General features: G+C 33.9%; 1 protein-coding gene across 2 annotated transcripts in view; it reads right to left on the bottom strand.

The window, feature by feature from the left end:
* Window positions 1-1,055: 1,055 nt before the first annotated feature.
* WDR17 (WD repeat domain 17) overlaps window positions 1,056-18,063 on the bottom strand; it is a 115,041-nt gene continuing 98,033 nt past the window's right edge. The window contains exons 23-31 of one of the 2 annotated variants that reach the window (XM_011995122.1): window positions 17,303-17,442; window positions 14,481-14,501; window positions 12,147-12,282; window positions 8,422-8,563; window positions 7,568-7,670; window positions 6,525-6,626; window positions 4,420-4,518; window positions 3,918-4,101; window positions 1,056-1,767 (exon numbers count right to left, since the gene is read on the bottom strand). In XM_011995122.1, the coding sequence (XP_011850512.1) occupies window positions 1,648-1,767; window positions 3,918-4,101; window positions 4,420-4,518; window positions 6,525-6,626; window positions 7,568-7,670; window positions 8,422-8,563; window positions 12,147-12,282; window positions 14,481-14,501; window positions 17,303-17,442 (1,047 nt within the window). In that variant the 3' untranslated portion in view covers window positions 1,056-1,647. The remainder of the gene's footprint in view (window positions 1,768-3,917; window positions 4,102-4,419; window positions 4,519-6,524; window positions 6,627-7,567; window positions 7,671-8,421; window positions 8,564-12,146; window positions 12,283-14,480; window positions 14,502-17,302; window positions 17,443-18,063) is intronic. The other variant, XM_011995123.1, reaches the window with a different exon arrangement.

Here is an 18,063-nt window from a genome sequence, read left to right on the forward strand (position 1 = left end):
CGGCCTCCCGAAGTGCTGGGATTACAGGTAATTTTTTTTTTTATAAAATGGAATTTAAACCTGTAATGTCTTTTTGAGGAATCAAAAGTGGTCAATGTGATAAATATGATACATAGACACATAATATATATTTTTTCCAGTTTTAAGAAGTTTTGTTAAGAAGGTGTTAAAAATATTTTAAATGTAACAAGTTTAAAGATAATAAAAGCCCCAATTATTCTAGTTATTTGAGATTACTCTTTAGTCAAACAAAAACATCTATATTATAAATCTTGTAAAACAACTTGAGTATCAAAGTACTTTCAGTATGCATTAATTTAATAAGTTTCAAAGTCAGAATTCTAGTCCAACTGAAACATTTGTAGTCACATATCAGGCTTTTCATAGCTTTACACTATTAAAAAACATTTTAAAAGTTAAATCAACCTAATATGTCCAAAATTTCAACCAGTATCTATTTACAAAGATTTACTTAAAACTAATTTTCATCAAATAAATTGTGTTTTTTGTTTGTTTTTTGAGATGGAGTTTCGCTCTTTGTTACCCAAGCTGGAGTGCAGTGGCGCCATCTCAGCTAACTGGAACCTCTGCCTCCCGGATTCAAGCGATTCTCCTGCCTCCGCCTGCCAAGTAGCTGGAATTACAGGCACCCGCCACCATGTCTAGCTAATTTTTGTATTTTTAGTACAGACAGGGTATTACCATGCTGGCCAGGCTGGTCACAAACTCCTGACCTCAGGTGATCCACCTGGCTTGGCCTCCCAGAATGCTGGGATTACAGGCGTGAGCCACCGTGCCCAGACAAATAAATTGTGTTTTAAATAAAGTTAACATAAATTGACTAGAGTATAATGTGTAAATTATTATACACATTAATCAAAACTAATATCCATGCATGCTGAATCTCTTAAAATAGTCACTTTATCACCTAATGCTTTTCATATATATTCGACTGCATTTTGTGATTTTTACTCCCCAATTTTTTTCATGCCTATATAACTTACACCTTTACAATTGGACAGTTAAACTTCAGATAAAAAACTGGTAACATTTTCTTTTTTTAAAAGTATTTTGACTGTGTATCCATTTATTAATATTTACCAAACTTATAACTGAAAACTTTTATTAAATAGCTAACATTAGTGGTTTACTCTGCATTTTATAAAGGAGAACGTAAGTGTTTGTTAAGTTGAAGATGACTGTGCACACCTTACATTTTGACATTTCAAGATATTCAATCATTCACATGTCCATTAAGTACTTACTGTATGTCCAGCACTCCTCTAGGTGTTGCACAATTTAACATGTTTCAATATTTCAACAATATGATATTTTGATACCTTTTATGCTGTGTGAAACTTTTATATGCTTTTTAGATTATTCAGTCCTTTATAATTTAAATATTTCCTCCTTCTCAAAAGTAGCTGTTACTGTTTATAAAAGAGGCACCTGTTTTTCCTTTAAATTATATACATATTTTATTTTTTGAAGTTAATGAATAAATTCACTGTTATTTCCCAACTCTCCCAACCTGCGATCCTTCTCCCAACCTCTGGCACTTGAACAACAAAGATTAAGGTAATAGGAACCCACAAAGTTTTTCTTTAAAAAAAAAAAAAAAAATCCAGTATGGAAAAAAATCTTCTATCAGAATGGATTGAGTCGTATTCCAGTCCCTAAAGGTGAGAATGGATTCACCTTTGCCCACATCAAAGCGTCATTCAAGGAGATAGCAGATTTCCCGTCTTCAAGGAAAAACACAGGGCCCTGTGCAGTGAGAGTTGAGGAAAGTGAAGATGAGATTATACATTTGCGAAGTATTTTTAAACTTTCAGAAAGAGAATCACTGCAATAAAAAACATGATATTTAGGCAATGCTAATAAAAATTTAAGAATATGAGAAAATTAGTTTTTTTGAGTTGGACCCAAAAATAGAAACATTTTCAAATGTCTTAACATTACATCATTATACCCTAATATCTGTCAAAATAGAATTGTTTTCAATTTAAATTCTTTAAATACAGTAGTGCTGCCAATGACAAATACGTTTTGTTAATCTGGTAACTGCCACAAAGTTTACTTATTCCATAAAAGCATACATGCCTAATAATAGACTTAAATATATTTCACTATTTTACTCATGTAGCCTAGGTCAATACATCTGGGGAAATTATTTAAGCCAGAAACTTTAAATGTGCTCTCCAGAAGATGAAGAATATTGTTCTATATTGTATATATAGTTTAAAATATGTTTAGTCATGTGATTTTCTTGCTTATTTATAATTTAGTTGCATCAGTTATGATATATGCCAAGGTAGTTATGAAGAACCAAATGCGAAGCATTTTCAATCTATATTACCTAGCTCTGATAAGGAAAAGCATATTTCAAAAACACAAGATGCAATACATATTATGTTTTCTTAATTAGGTTCTAAAGTTGTTGAGTTTTGGGTCTGATTTCAAATAATACAAGTTGTAGCAAATTATTTCTAGATAATGGAAAGCTCATCATAGGAGTATGTAAAGTAGACAGCTTCCTATTAGTAGGCACTAGAAATTTCACAATTATAACCCAAACACATCAACTTTCTGATGAAATAGAAATATCCTGGCAGGACAGTACTCCATCTATACCAGTCATGTGGGCCTCAGTGTACATGAGATAATTAGTAGCTCTTTTCCTGGATGTAGGCTTGGCTACAGAGAGCTTAGATAGTACCTTTTAGGTCAAGGTCAGATGGAGAAAAGAAACCTTAAGAAAAGGAGGAAAGAAACACGAAGGTACCAAGTACTAGAAATGGTACACAAAGCGCAGAGAATGGCACTGATGACATACTCCAAAGATTTCATAATGTTTCTTGCTCTTTACTAAAAGTTATTTAATTTCCTGATTTGGTTCTTTATTTCTGAACGTAAATGGATAATAAAGGTGTATACAACTATGTGTCCTATGTTTTGGAAGATACTGGTTATGTTTTGAGACTAAACTAGCTTGCAGTGGCAAGCTAAGCTACAGTTAGGATTTATATCAGTATCCAGCTGCTTCATTTATCTTGGGTCGCTATGGCAAAACCTGCCTTCTTCATTGGCCTAGCATGAAATGTGACTTTTCACATGATTAGAAATACATAAGAATCTGCTCAATAAGTTGTGTATATTATTGGGAGGTGGGGATCTTTTAGTCTAATCTGTAGTCTCAATTTGTATTTCAGGGGATTTGGCTTTGTTTAGTTCATGGGGACACCTACAACTAGTCCTGGCTCTAAGACAATAAAGATTTCTCTATTTCTTAGAGATAATGGCACCTCTGGGTCATATTGGGAGGCTCTGGTATCATTCATCATCATTAGTTTGACTGTACATTAGGGACCAATCCTTGGCAATTAGACATCCCTCACGATTGATCCCAGTAATTTTTAATTGCTGAAAAGGTCCGTAACTTGATGTAAGAACATGCACAATATATTAATGATATAATATACATCTCTCAGTTTTTAATTGCTTTGCTTTTATACATCATAGATGGTGACTAGAAAGTGAATGTAATCTACTGTGACATAATCATCTGTTGTTGACTGTTGCTTTGTCTCCCTTATTTAATTCCCGTCAGGATATGACCTGTATATATTTTCAAACATAGTTCTTACAAAGTATACATATCATCTGTTACTAAGTATACATATTACATGAATTGCTTCTGTGGTAAGAAGTCAGCACAATTACTGTATATGAATTTATTTTAAGCTGAAAGAGGCCACTTGCACTAACTATGGAAGCACTAGAGGCAATTTTTCTTATTGGGCCCCAGTCCTAAATTACCTACTTTTACCCAAATTAGGCTTATTTTAAGATATCATTTCAAAAAGTAAACATATAAAAATGGTGAAATGCACGTTATGTCTGACATTAGGCTTTACCTGGATTTTTAATCCCGTAAGACAAGAAATGTGAATATCAGAATGACTTGGAAGATTTGATCCAGTCACATAATCTGGTCCAATAATTCCTTTCAGTGACTCTTCTTTTAGTCTCTTTAATAAAGTTGCATAAACCATTCTTTGTGAATCAGAAGGGGGTGTATACGGAGAGTCTTCGAATGATCTATATTTTCAACAGATGTCAACATTTCATTTTGTTGAATCACAGAATTTTTGATGTTTAGATTAGAAATTATCCCTGATGATTATTTAGTTCCCCTTTATTGACGGAGGCAAATCACCTTTAGACTTAATTTATAGTAAAACAAAGGACTAAATGGCAGAAAAGTATGGCACTGTAAATTATTACTGCATATATGCCAAACAAATCAAGATTCTGCTAAATTCTGCTAAAATTAATGAGACAACACATACTTCCAACAAGTTTGTCTATAATGTCAAATACCTTCTGCCTTCCAATTTTTATATCACATTTACTCACCTGCTGGTGGACTGTGTGCAAGCTCTCCATGCATCCAGTTCCTCAGAAAGATATTCAATTTTTAAAGGTACTGACACCTCCCGACGTTTTAATAGCTGACTGAATGTGTGAAAAGGAAATTAACATCTGATACCAAAAACTAAGATATCAGAAAAAGCAAACAAACTTTAAATGTGATTTTAGATTTACGTTTCTGTATACAGACATTATACCTTATATATAATGTACATATAGAATATTTTTTAGTATATGTGTATATATGCTCATCTGTATATTTAATATATTTAGCAGAGTCCCTGGCAAGTCGAAGTTATTCAGTAAACATTGGGTGGATGAGTAACTGAGTGAGCGGATGAATAAATGAACTGCATAATGTATGGAGAATGGTTGGACAAGTCAAGTGATGTTAAATAGTAGCCACCGTGAGAGAGAACACTTAACCGTGACCCTGATGATTTAATCTTGAATGACACAAAGAGAACACAGGAGAAGGAGATTTGAGAAGAAACATGATTTGAATTCTGAGCATACTGACTTTTAGGCTGGAGTTTAGCAAGCTGCTGAATATACACATAGGAGTTTGAAGAGTAGGCTATGCCTGAGTATAAGACACTGAGTTACCTCCTCAGAGGTGATAGGTGAAGCTAAAAAGTGGTGAGGTTTCTGAAGGACACCGTATAGCAAGGAGAGGGGAGGCAGTGGAGCTGTGGGAGGAGAGTGGGATGGAGAGGAGGAAAAAGGGAAGCAGAGGAGGAGAGAATGAAACTTTGGGGGCTCACATATTTAGTGGGTCAGGAAAATAATGATAAGCAGCAAGACAACAAAGATGAAATTGTCAGAGACGATAAATTCTTTAATATTAGGAAATTATTTCTCTTTTTAAGCTAACACATTCCCTAAACTTAGTCACATTCTCTCAAGTCTCTCCTGCCCCTGCAGATAAAAACCATTCTTTTTCTTCTTGCTTAATTAAGAATTTTTCTCTTTACTTTTATAATTATATATAGCTGAACATACTTCATTAAACATTAGTTTACATCTATGTGATATATCCTACTGCTCCCATAATATCTTTCAATGTTGTTAAATGTTGCTTTCCAATTTTGGTTATGCTACCTATATAGAAAGAGATTTTTCCATGAGCATGCTGACAATATTAATTCCGTATTATTCCTTATTTGCACTAGGTGACAGCTAGTGCTTCACCTACACAGTAGGGAAAATAAGTTAGGAATGAGAAAACCTGTTTCTCTCAGACTTCGGCCACATATGAACTTAGAAAAACTGCTTAACCACAGACCCTCTGCATTTGTTAAAATGGTCACCTACTAAGCCATTTAGCTAACTACTAGACTTGGAAGTAGGTTTTCATGGAAGGCACTGTGAATTTTATTTTATAGTATAAGAAGTTTTAAGTACAAGGGCTGAAGTTAAACAAGTTGTTAGAAAATGTAGGAGTAAGGCTAACAGGTTATGCCTGAATATAAAATATTAAAATAGTAAGTAACCTGCTACTTACAAACTCCTTTTACTTTGCCTTTTCTGCTGTAGAGGTTGAAAAGCTACAATATTCAGTTTCCTATTTTCTTTTAGTGAGATGTGGGCATAAAACCCTAAGGAGGACCTTCTTCCCTGAATAAAATGGTCTTGCCAGGAGAAAGTCCTTTGTGGTCTCTATCTTTCACTCTTACCTCTTTCCTGCTTAGAATGTAGTCGTAATTCATGGAGGGCTAGTATCTATCTTGTAACCATGGGATACTCAAGCAAGAGGAAATAATCCAAAAATATCACAGTGGAAAGAAGGGGAGTATCAGGTCCTTGAAGAAATCACTGCAAGGCAGTGAAAGCCCTAGAATGCCTGTCTTAAGTGTCTTGACGTGAAACATCAATAAACCCTAGGAGTTTAAGCTAGTATTAGAATTTTTATTATTTATAGCCTAACACATCTCTAATTTATGTGCTGCTTTATTATAAAGCACATGCGGAGTAAACAGATGGATACTTGTAATAATATATTTGATACTTTCTATAATCCACTTAGAGATTATCCATCTTAGTGAAAGAAACTGCTCTAATGTCACGATGGAAGAAAAAACCTTTTTTACCTTGTGTACTCATAAAGTGCTGGAACAATGCTTTGGTACTGTCTTCTGATAGCCAGTAATGCACCAGTGTAACCACACAATATTAGCAACTCATTTCGAGCTCTAAAAGAGAATATACTTATTTTTATAAACTCCACAATTTGAGGCATAGAACATTACTCTGACACACAGTTCATGCACTTGTATCTCTATATTCTGAAAGGTGACATTTATAGCAATATGTGTTTAGAAAATTTTCTAAACTTAAGGAAAATTATCCATCAGTTCCTAATTCCTATTCAGATATTTATACTGTATCATCAATTATAATATAAAATAAGAATCTTTAAATAATATTTCACTCTTGCCTGCTTGTTTTTCTCTATTTCCTGGCTGTTTCTTCATGTAATTTATCCCTAAATAACTCCTTTGGTCAGGTGGAGGGAGTCCCGGAACACCGTGTCGACTCTAGGAGAGGGTAAAGAATGGCTTCTGCAGTTCTTACACAGGGAGTTAACCAGTTTCCCAGGCTTCTGCATCATTTTTTCCATACAGGCTTTAAAGCAAGTAGAGCCCAAAGTTTCTCTTGTAAATTATACAAGAGCCTCTGACGGCTTTAGTTATATAGATAACAATGTCTTTTAATAGGACTCGAATCCAGGGATGATGTCTATTTTGCACTTTCTAGCCTTTTACTTCTTTCCCACAAGCTTAGTATGATGCTTTGCATACAATGGATATTTAATAAATATGACCATGAGTTTCTTATGGACTTGAGGTCCAAAAGCTTTGAACTTGCTTTCTTTAAACCAGGTATGTGTGTGTAGATATAAAAACATATGCATACCAGATATTAAGTGGACCACTAAAATTTAATATTCTATTTCAAGTCGACCGCTACCTTTTTTTCTTAAAAATATAACAAACACAAATACAATCTTTCTACAAGTGTAGCTACCTGTCCAAGATAATCCTATTTCCTGATCTGAATACCAAAAACAATGGAGCCACTTTAAAATTATCACATAGATTCACTTATATATTTTGCAGAAAAAAATACTCACTCAGTACATGTATGCAAGAGCAATTTTTCAGTACGAATATAGCTCAATAGGTCAAGAACAGGGTATATGGCATCCAAAGTCCAGTCTGAACTACTGATGTATTCTGGAAAAATAAAACCAGATGAGAGATTCATTAAATAACAGTCTCAAAATTTATTCATCCATTTTTTAACTTATATGATGAATTTTCTGTGAGTCAGTACTACCTACCTCTTTGTTTTCTAGATCACAAGTATTTTCCTATTCATCCTCTCTCAGGTCCCCATACCATAAAATTGGAAGAGATGCCATATTTCACATCAGCATCACTCTCCTTTTTAAATTGAGGATGACTAGTTCTTGGTTTTAAGGCTGATCACTGATATAGTTAGGATGCTGGTCCTCTCTAGAGCTCATGTTGAAATGTAATCCCCAATGCTGGAGTGGGGAGGTGTTTGGATTAAGGAGGTGGATTCCTCATGAATGGCTTAGTGCAATCCCCTTGGTGATGAGTGAATTCTTGTTCTGAGTCCACAAGAGATCTGATTGTTTAAGAGTGTGGCACCTCCCTTCCTCTCTCTCTTCATCCCTTCTCTCTACCCCTGCTCTCACTAAGTGATATGCCTGCTCCTGTATCACCTTCTGCCGCGATGAAAAGCTTCCTGAGGCCTCACAGAAGCTGAGCAGATACCAGTGCCATGCTTCCGGTACAGCCTGCAGGACTATGAGCCAGTAAATCTACTTCCTTTATAAATTACCCAGCCTCAGGTACTTCTTTATAGCAATGCAAAAATGAATTAAAACGATCATCAATATGAAAACAAAGATCAAATAAATGACTATATTTTAAATTATACTACCAACTAATTACTTACCTTTAACAAAGCTAATACCAATAGGAAGGGCTTTTTCAGGTTCTTGACTTAACAAGTAATATTTTACAGTTTCAAATATATTGTCATCTGCATGGGCTGTCTCAGCTAACTGCATACATTCTTCCACTGTGGGTAGCTTACACTAGAAAATAATTGGTTTGAAAACAATGTTACTAAAATTCACAGGGATAAAGGCAATAGTGTAGGTACAAAATACTTTCAACTTTCCTAGTATGGTTTTCTTATTAAAGTTGTCTAAAATAGATGTAAATGAAATCATTTGAATTAAGAGAATATATTTATAGAAATACCTTTAAGATCTAAAAACAGTAAGCGGGGATATTAGCTAATGAGTTAGTAGTTTTCCATCACACAAATACTTAAAAAAGAAATAGGAGTAAACTGTTCTGATTGTGATACTGAAATTAATACCTACAAATGCAATTTAGCACCCAAATGATGAAATTAATTATGTTAGAAAAAATACATTGACCATTGTCAAAAACTACATTAAATGCACCAAACATAAAGGGTGTGCATTATTACATAACCTCTACACTGTAATTTAACGTCACTTGGCTTTTGAAACAAAGCAACCTTATTTCAGAGACACAAAAAAATGTAGAAGCTCTAAAAGTTTTTAGCTTTGACATTTTGAAATGCCATGAAATGGATATTTTTTCATCCATGAAATTTCATTACTATAAAATAAAAGGCCACATTCCCCATTTAAAAAAATTCTTTTCCTGTTAAAACTGACAGTCTGATCCTTTCTCAAGTAAGTTGGTCTGCTTCCTTATAATGTAGGTAAGCATTAAGTTACCTTTTATATCCAATTCTGATGTGTTTATAATAGATGAAGCTGAAATGTTCAAGTTTACATCTAAACAATGTGGATAGTTTCATGGTTTGTTTCAATTTATTTATTAATACATTCATTCAATCATTTCATATTTCTTGTTTAAAAATTAGGTAAAATGAACATTTTACATCTCAATCTCTCAAAAAAATTACAACAAACTGAATTAACGGGGCTCTCATATATTTAATATTTCATATGGTTTCCCCATCCTTATTCATGAAATGCCAGTTATTTACTAAGCAACTACTATATGGTAAGTACTGTGCTTGGCTAGAGACACAGGTTCTTCACCTTGATATATGCTCACGGCATACAGGAAATAAAAAATCACTCCCATTTAAATTTCATTTTTAACTAGACTATAAGAAGAAGAGTAAGATGATCACCTTATAATTTTTATCCTATATATTTTACAATTCTAAAAGTTATATAAGTAAACATCATATGTGAATATATAGTTTTCAGTGTTACAGACAGTCCCCAACTTATGTTTTGACTTTATGGTAGTGCAAAAGCGACATGCATTCAGTAGAAACTGTAACTTTGAGTACCCACACAACCATTCTGTTTTTCACTTTTTGTACAGTATTCATTAAATTACATGAGATATTATTATGAAATAGGCTTTGTGCTAGATGACTTTGTCCAACTGTAGCCTAATGTAAGTGTTCTGAGCATGTTTAAGGAAGGCTAGGTTAAGCTATGATGTTTGCTAAGTTAGGTTGTAAATGCATTTTTGAGTTAGAATATTTCTGACTTATGATGGGTTTACTCACTGTAACCTCATGGTAAGTCGAGGAGCATCTGTACTTGTGAAATTGTTCAGAGTTATTAACACCTTCACACACACTCACTAGTCTTTCTAAAAAGATATTAATGAAGTATGACCAGTAAGTCTAATTATATCCTTTTAGAATGTGTGATGAAAAGACGAGGTGAATAATATTCTAGCCCCTATCGTTAAAAGCTGTCGCAGCTAACTGCATATATTCTTCTACTGTGTGTAGCTTGTATTAGAAAATAATTGATTTGGCAGGGCGCGGTGATTCATGCCTGTAATCCCAACACTTTGGGAGGCTGAGGTGGGTGGATCACTGAGGTCAGGAGTTCGAGACCAGCCTGACCAACATCGTGAAACCCCCATCTCTACTGAAAATACAAAATTAGCTGGGTGTGATGGTGCACGCCTGTAATCCCAGTTACTCAGGAGGCTGCGGCAGGATAATCGCTTGAACACAGGAGGTGGAGGTTGCGGTGATCCAAGCTCGTGCCATTGCACTCCAGCCTGGGCAACAAGAGCGAAATTCCGTCTTAAAATAAATAAATAAATAAATAAATAAATAAATAAAAAAAAAGAAAATAATTGATTTGACAACAATGTTAGTAAAATTTATAGGAATAAAAACATAGTACATATACTAAATTTTTCCAGTATTACTAGTGTGGTTTTCTTATTAAAGTTGTCCTAAATGATATAAATGAAAGTATTTGAATTAAGCGCATATATTTATGAAAATATCTTTAAAATCTGAAAATAATAATTGAGGTCATTAGCTTAAGTCTTAAAGCTCAGACAAGTCATTTAGCCTCTCTGAGCCTTGATATTAACATCTGTGCCTTCTGTTAGTGTACATTCAAACACTACCAGTTAATGTATAATTAAAAAACTCCCACTTTCTTTCATATGCATTTTAATTTCAAAATAAATTAGTTTTTAGTTGTCATGCTAAAAAAACAAAGCCCAGCTTTTTAAAAATCATAATTCACAGACTACAAAGTGTATAAAGTAGTTAAAATATCCCATCATCTCACCACCCACTGGTAACTTTGGACATTTCTCCTTTCACAGATATTTTTCCTGTCTCAACACGAACACATTCACATACACATATCCGCCCACACATTCTCATTCACACACTTTTGGCCAATCTGTATTAATACAATACTCAGAAAATATCTGCTTAATGAATAGGGCTACTCACCCACTAGGGATAAAAAAATCACGGTTCAAATAATTGAAACAAAACTTTGTTGTTTTAGAGGTTCAAGATGAGAAAATATTGTACTTATATCTTATCATTTTCTTACAAGAAACTGTAGGTATCTTTTTAAATATGCTATCAACATAAATAAATATGTACATTCACAGTTATTTTCAAACCAAAATCATATGGCATATGCATAGTTTTATGATCTGCTTTCTATTTAACTGTTTCATAGCCATGTATCATGCCAATAAAAATAGAGCTTCATGATTTTTAATGGATTAATTGTACTGAAATATAGAAAAGTACTGTAAATTAATATAAATAATCTTCCTATTGAACATTTTCGTTGTTTTTATATATAATATTGATGCACAGATTCCTATGTTCTGCAGATGAGTATTTTTAAGGCACTTTAGAAAAACACATGTAAATTTCATTATATTTCATTAATTCTTTTAAGGATTCTAAGTTGTCTATTTTCAAAAGTTATCCTACAACATACTTCAAGATGCAAAGTGTACAGTGGAAAACACTTGGGATTTGGAGTTAGACTTGCTGAAGTTGAAATTCTCACTCCACCACTAACTAATTTGGGTAAATTCCTTACCCTCTCCAAGTTTTCTTTGTATAATTATCCCCTGCTTTTCAAAGTTTTATGAGAATGAAGATACAAATATATGTAAAGATTTAGAATGCCAAGCACATAGCAGAAGTTCAGGAAATGTTCTTATTGTTGCCATTTTTGTTGTACATATATGTATCCCAAAGGGACCATATATTTGTTTCTCTGCATGCATCTCTATTTGCTTGAACCTACAATTAATTAAATCATAGCACTGCATTCCAAACCAGAATATTTAACATCATCAGTATACCTTATCATGAAGGTCATTTATCTCTTCAGTACATCCTGGGTAGAAAGCACAGAGTTTTATTAAATGTAGTTCATTATCAGGAATCATCAGGAGAAGATCGGCTGCCAAATTCCTGTTAACGTAACAAAAGGGGACACTTCATTGAGGAAAAGATTTAAAAATAACATTCATAACTATCTCAAAGAAAGGAAATTCAAATAATATACCACTCTTGCTTTTCAATTTACGCAAACATTATTAATTACCTAGGTAATTATGAAACTACTCTAAATGCAGATTACTCAAACCAAAGGTCATGAACAGCAAACATATTTATAAATTCCTAAATATTAAAAAGTAAACTTTACATACATGAGTCTTAACACACTTAGAATTAATTTTATTATTACAGAATATTCTCTAATCAGTTAAGTAGTTTTGACTATGTTCTTTGGAGTGAATTATAAAGCAAACATTGTGAAAGTTAACTCTCGTCAACTTTTATTATGCTTGTCAATATTGACAAATTGTATTAGCCAGTTCAGTGAAACCTGAGTTATTTTAAGTTCATAATTTTGGGTATCCCACATATTTCTTAAATCATAAGTGAAAATTAAAGATGGAAATGTAGTTTTCTTACTTTTTTTTTTTTTTCTTTTGAGGCATAGTCTCATTTCCTCTGTCTCCCAGGCTGGAGTGCAGTGGCACAATCTCAAGTCACTGCAACCTCTGCCTCTTGGGTTCAAGCAATTCTTGTGCCTCAGCCTCCCGAGTAGCTGGGATTACAGCCATGCGCCACCATGCCCGGGAAATTTTTGTATTTTTAGTAGAGATGGGGTTTCACCATGTTGACCAGGCTGATCTCAGACTCCTGGCTTCAAATGATCCACCCACCTTGGCCTCCCAAAGTGTTGGGATTACAGGCATGAGCCGCCGAGACCAGCCCATTTACTTTTTAAACATTCAATCAGTGAAGTAAAGCAATAGAGGGTTTTAAAAATATAAAATGGTATGTACTTAAAAGATTTATATCAAAATATTTTCTGTAAAACCCTCTTCAGATCACTAGGTGAGGAGTTAATGAATGCATGCATCATAACTGAGAAAACACCTAACTTTCAATAATTCAAGATACTGTTTTTAAGAAATTGATATATAGCCACACAGAATAGGTGACCTTAGATTAGGTGATATTTCACGTAAGAATTTACAAAGCTGTGTGCTGAGGCCTCTGAGAGTAAAACCCCACTTAATCTTCTTTGTGAAGACATCAGTAAAATCTACATTAGTCATTTAAGTAAATCGATTCCTTTTTAAAACTTAAGAGGTGCTTAATTAAGAATATAATGAATATAGAATAGGAATAGAGATAATTGGCAAGTTCTGGTATGAAATCCAAAATTTTACTAAAAATAAAAAATACACACATATCACAAACTATCAGGATAGTAATATTTTAAATTAGGCTTACTTTAATGTTTTAAGAATAAGAAAAACTTTAATGAAGTTTTTTTACATGAAATATTTTGATAACTCATCATTTTACTAATAAATAATTTTCTAGATAATATCAAAAGAGAATTGCTAAAAGATCACAATAATTTTTCATATTATTTTCCCCTAGTCATTTAAAAATTATACATAATATCTTTCCAAACTGCCACATTTTCTATTACATTGGGCAGGTTCCATGTTATAGTTTAGTTGTTCTTGCTAAAATGTATGAATGATGTCATGTGTTTCCTCCTATCAAAATTTAATAGCAGTTTTAAATAATGTCCATGAAAATATAGAAATTATTTGTTTTTACTGTGTATAAAATAGCTGTGCTAAAATTCTATTCAAACTTCAATGAACTACAAAATTTGACTTTCTTAATGTAGAATTATATCTTCATATGGTGAAATTTTAGCAAGGCCAGCTAATTTCCTTCAATGTTTAATCAAATTCACCCTTTTTTGAGAATTCAGTACACAAATGGGGAAAAATGTACATATAAAAATGATTTAGACCAATTGAATGATCTAAAATATAAAATTTCACTATCAGAACAGGTATTTCATTCTGCTTAGCTGAGTTAGCTATTATTTGGTATTGCAGGAAGTCACATTTCATTTATTGTACAACTTTTAAGTTGTACATGAGTGTACAATCATGAGTGATTACAGGAACTTTTCTCAGTATTTTGTAGTCAGGTTTTATGTGCTGTAAATTATACATGTGAATTGGTATACTATAAAACAATGTGAAAATCGTTGATAAATATTTCTTAATACAGATATACCATTCAAATAATACAATAAAGGAGTGTATACATTTTAAATGAACACGTTCTTAAATAAAAGTAGATAATACCTGTATCCAACAGATGGAAAGCTAAAAGAAAATATTAAATATGAATACCATGATTATATGATGAGTATCAGGAAGAAAAGACTTTTGCAGTAAATGTAAAACACATGAGGTGTTTATAGCTTAAAAATTATGCACATCTTTATAAATGATGTAGCTATGTTTTTTAAAATCTGTGCAGCTCTACTACTGGCCAGGAGGACCACAGATTTCTCCTGAAAATAAAGCTAATCAGCACCACATTTAAACTGTTTCCTAGTTTCTGTTACATCTATCTATGGATATATTAAAAAGAACTGTTGGGGTGGGGGCGTTACAAGGAATAAGTTTGTTTTTTCGTAAAAGTAACTAAGACATATAGTTAATTGAAAAATGTTTAGTCATAGTATGTAACATACAATGTTACGAGTTTGAACTGCTCAGTATGAAGACGATGTAGATGAAGACCTTTACAATGACCCACTTCCACTTAACGCATAGGAAATTGATTTCTCTTCCTTATGATTTTCTTAACAACATTTTCTATTCTCCAGTTTATTGTAAGAATACAGTATATAATACACAAAGGATACAAAATATGTGTTAATTGTTAATGTTATCAGTACGGCTTCCAGTCAACAGTAGGCTATTAGTAGTTAAGTTTTGAGGGAGTTGGAAGTTATAGATGGATTTTGGACTGCTTGGGGGGTTCGCACCCCTAACGCTCATATTGTTCAAGGGTCAACTGTATACGTATTTCTCTTTTGCTGCCAATTTTTTTTCTTTTTTTTTCTTGAGACGAAGTTTCGCTCTTGTTGCCCAGGCTGGAGTGCAGTGGCGTGATCTTGGCTGACTGCACCCTCCATCGCCTGAGTTCAAGTGATTCTTCTGCCTCAGCCTCCCAAGTAGATGGTATTACAGGCGCCTGCCACCATGCCTGGCTAATTTTTTTTTTTTGTATTTTTTTTGTATTTTTAGTAGAGATGGGGTTTCACCATCATGGCTAGGCTGGTCTTAAACTCTTGACCTCAGGTGATCCACTCACCTTGGCCTCCCAAAGTGCTGGGATTACAGGTGTGAGCCACTGGGCTCAGCCCTTTTACTGTTTTTTACCTTCACTTTTTAAAAACAAATCCCCTTTCATCTGATGATGACTTTTAGCATGCAATCAGCCATCTTCGTGAATCAATAATTTGAATTAGGCTTCATGCTTTGAGATGAGGGCAAGTCCCTATGTAATTGACTATTACAGCTCTTGATAGAGGGATAACTAGATACTCTCAGAGGAGACTCACCATTATGTACACTGAAGTCTAAAACTGATGGTAGGGTACTACTACATTTGAGTGGGGGAAGGGAGCTCTTGCGTTACTGTAAGATATATGTAAAAATCAAAACAACTTTGAAATTCCTGATTCACTCTAAAACCTTCAGATTCAGACAAAAAAGAAGAATGTAAGTGTTCTTTTTCCTGAGTTGGCTGCAGATAAGAAAGTGGTACAGGTTGGATATCCCTCATCTAAAACGCTTGGGACCAAAGGTGTTTCAGATTTCAGACTTTTTTGGATTTTAGAATATCTGCATATACATAATAAGATATCTAAAGGGTGGGACCCAAGTCTAAATACAAAATGTATTTATGTTTCATATACACCTTATACACACAGCCTGAAGGTAATTTTATACAATATTTTTAACAATTTGTGTGTTAAACAAATTTTTGTGTTAAGTACTTACGTGTGGAATTTTCCACTTGTGGTTGTCATGTCAACACCTGAAAGGTTTTGGATTTTGGACCATTTTGGAGTTTGGATTTTTGGATTAGGGATGCTCATCCTGAGTAGTCTGATAGCTAATAATGCAAACTTCAGAGCTGATTTATGTAGCTTTGAATCTTGGCTCTATCACTTACTGCGACCTCAGGAAAATCAAAACCTACCACATAGAACCTAGTGAATTTTTACATATAAAGTACTTAAAATTGTGCTTGGCACAGAGTAAGCAGTATAGAAGTGTTAGTTAGCATTCATTATTATCATTACCACCTGCAATGTTCAGTAGTTATAGTCATCTGTATAGCTCCACCTCAAGGGTGCTGTGTGTGTGCATGGGATTTGTAATGGGGAAAAGGTCACAGTCCTGATAAATTCATTTAGAAACTTCTTGAGGTCCTAAGTATTTGAGGGAAAGAAAAGATAAAAATCTAAAATAATCTTTATTCCATAAACATCTACAGAATGACGGAATCACATATTTCCTAATAGAGCCTCTGTAACAATGGATTGTTTGACGTAAGGCCAGGGCTCCGCAGATACGAGCTGGAATTGCTCTGCCCTGGATTTCCGGGCTACGCCAGGTAATTCCCAGGGTCTCTTTCTTTGGGTATTGCCAGAGTCTGAGGGAGGTGTCCTGTTTCAAGTGTCCAGCAAAACCATTTTTCTTGCTGCTTTATATTAGAAAAGTGACTTTACTGTCCAACTTTAAAATAGGACACAAGATCTGACAAGAAAAAGTATAGACATGCAGAATTTTAAGATGTGGGAATATGTGTTCTGATCATCTTAAGAAGAGCACTTTTGTTGTCTCATGATACTTTAAGTGCTTGAAACATTATGGAATTACAACTGGGCTACTTGAGAATGGATCATGGCAGATTTCATTATACAACCATGGTAGTTCTCATCATTATGACATTGTTATATCATTGTTTCCTTCCATAATCTTATCCTTTATAAACAAGGTGATCCTATATCCTCCCAATGCATATCTTATCAAATGGAATTTATAATGTTTTAAAAATGTATTCCATCACTATGAAATTATTCTTTGAATTTCAAAATTCTTACCATATTGAAATCATCATGCACTTTCTTGCCAGTAATTCTAGGGCATAGTGGGTTGCTGGTGCTGCAGACTCTCCGAGTACTGTGCCCACACAGACTGCCAGCTCCAGTTCATTTCCGCGGATCAGGTATGCCATAGCAAGCTTGCTCAATAAGAAAATAATTTCTTCAGTTGCATAGATGCTGGGTAGGTTCATCACTCCCCTCCAAGCTCATAAAGCAGATAAAGCAGTATTAACCTATAAATCAATTGTTCTTAGAAAATATTGACTGTAATAGCCCTATAAAGTAGTTATGTAAGAGTAATTGCAATTTTCAGATGGAAAGGTTATTAATGAGACATACAGAAAATGGTATCAGGTCAGAATTAAGGAGTTTAGAACCCTTAGTTCTATTTTTGTACTTAATTAATAACACTCTATGATATTCTCAATATGTCCTTCAATCTCCATATCAGAAAAAAATGTAAATTTTTTTTTCTTTTTTATTATACTTCAAGTTCTAGGGTACATGTGCACAACGTGCAGGTTTGTCACATATGTATACTTGTGCCATGTTGGTGTGCTGCACCCATCAACTCGTCAGCACCCATCAACTCGTCATTTAAATCAGGTATAACTCTCAATGCCATCCCTCCCCCCTCCCCCCTCACCATAATAGGTCCCAGTGTGTGATGTTCCCCTTCCAGAGTCCAAGTGATCTCATTGTTCAATTCCCACCTATGAGTGAGAACATGTGGTGTTTGGTTTTCTGTTCTTGCCATA

The sequence above is a fragment of the Mandrillus leucophaeus genome, unplaced genomic scaffold, assembly GCF_000951045.1.
Source record: "Mandrillus leucophaeus isolate KB7577 unplaced genomic scaffold, Mleu.le_1.0 Scaffold473, whole genome shotgun sequence".
NCBI classification, from domain to species: domain Eukaryota; kingdom Metazoa; phylum Chordata; class Mammalia; order Primates; family Cercopithecidae; genus Mandrillus; species Mandrillus leucophaeus.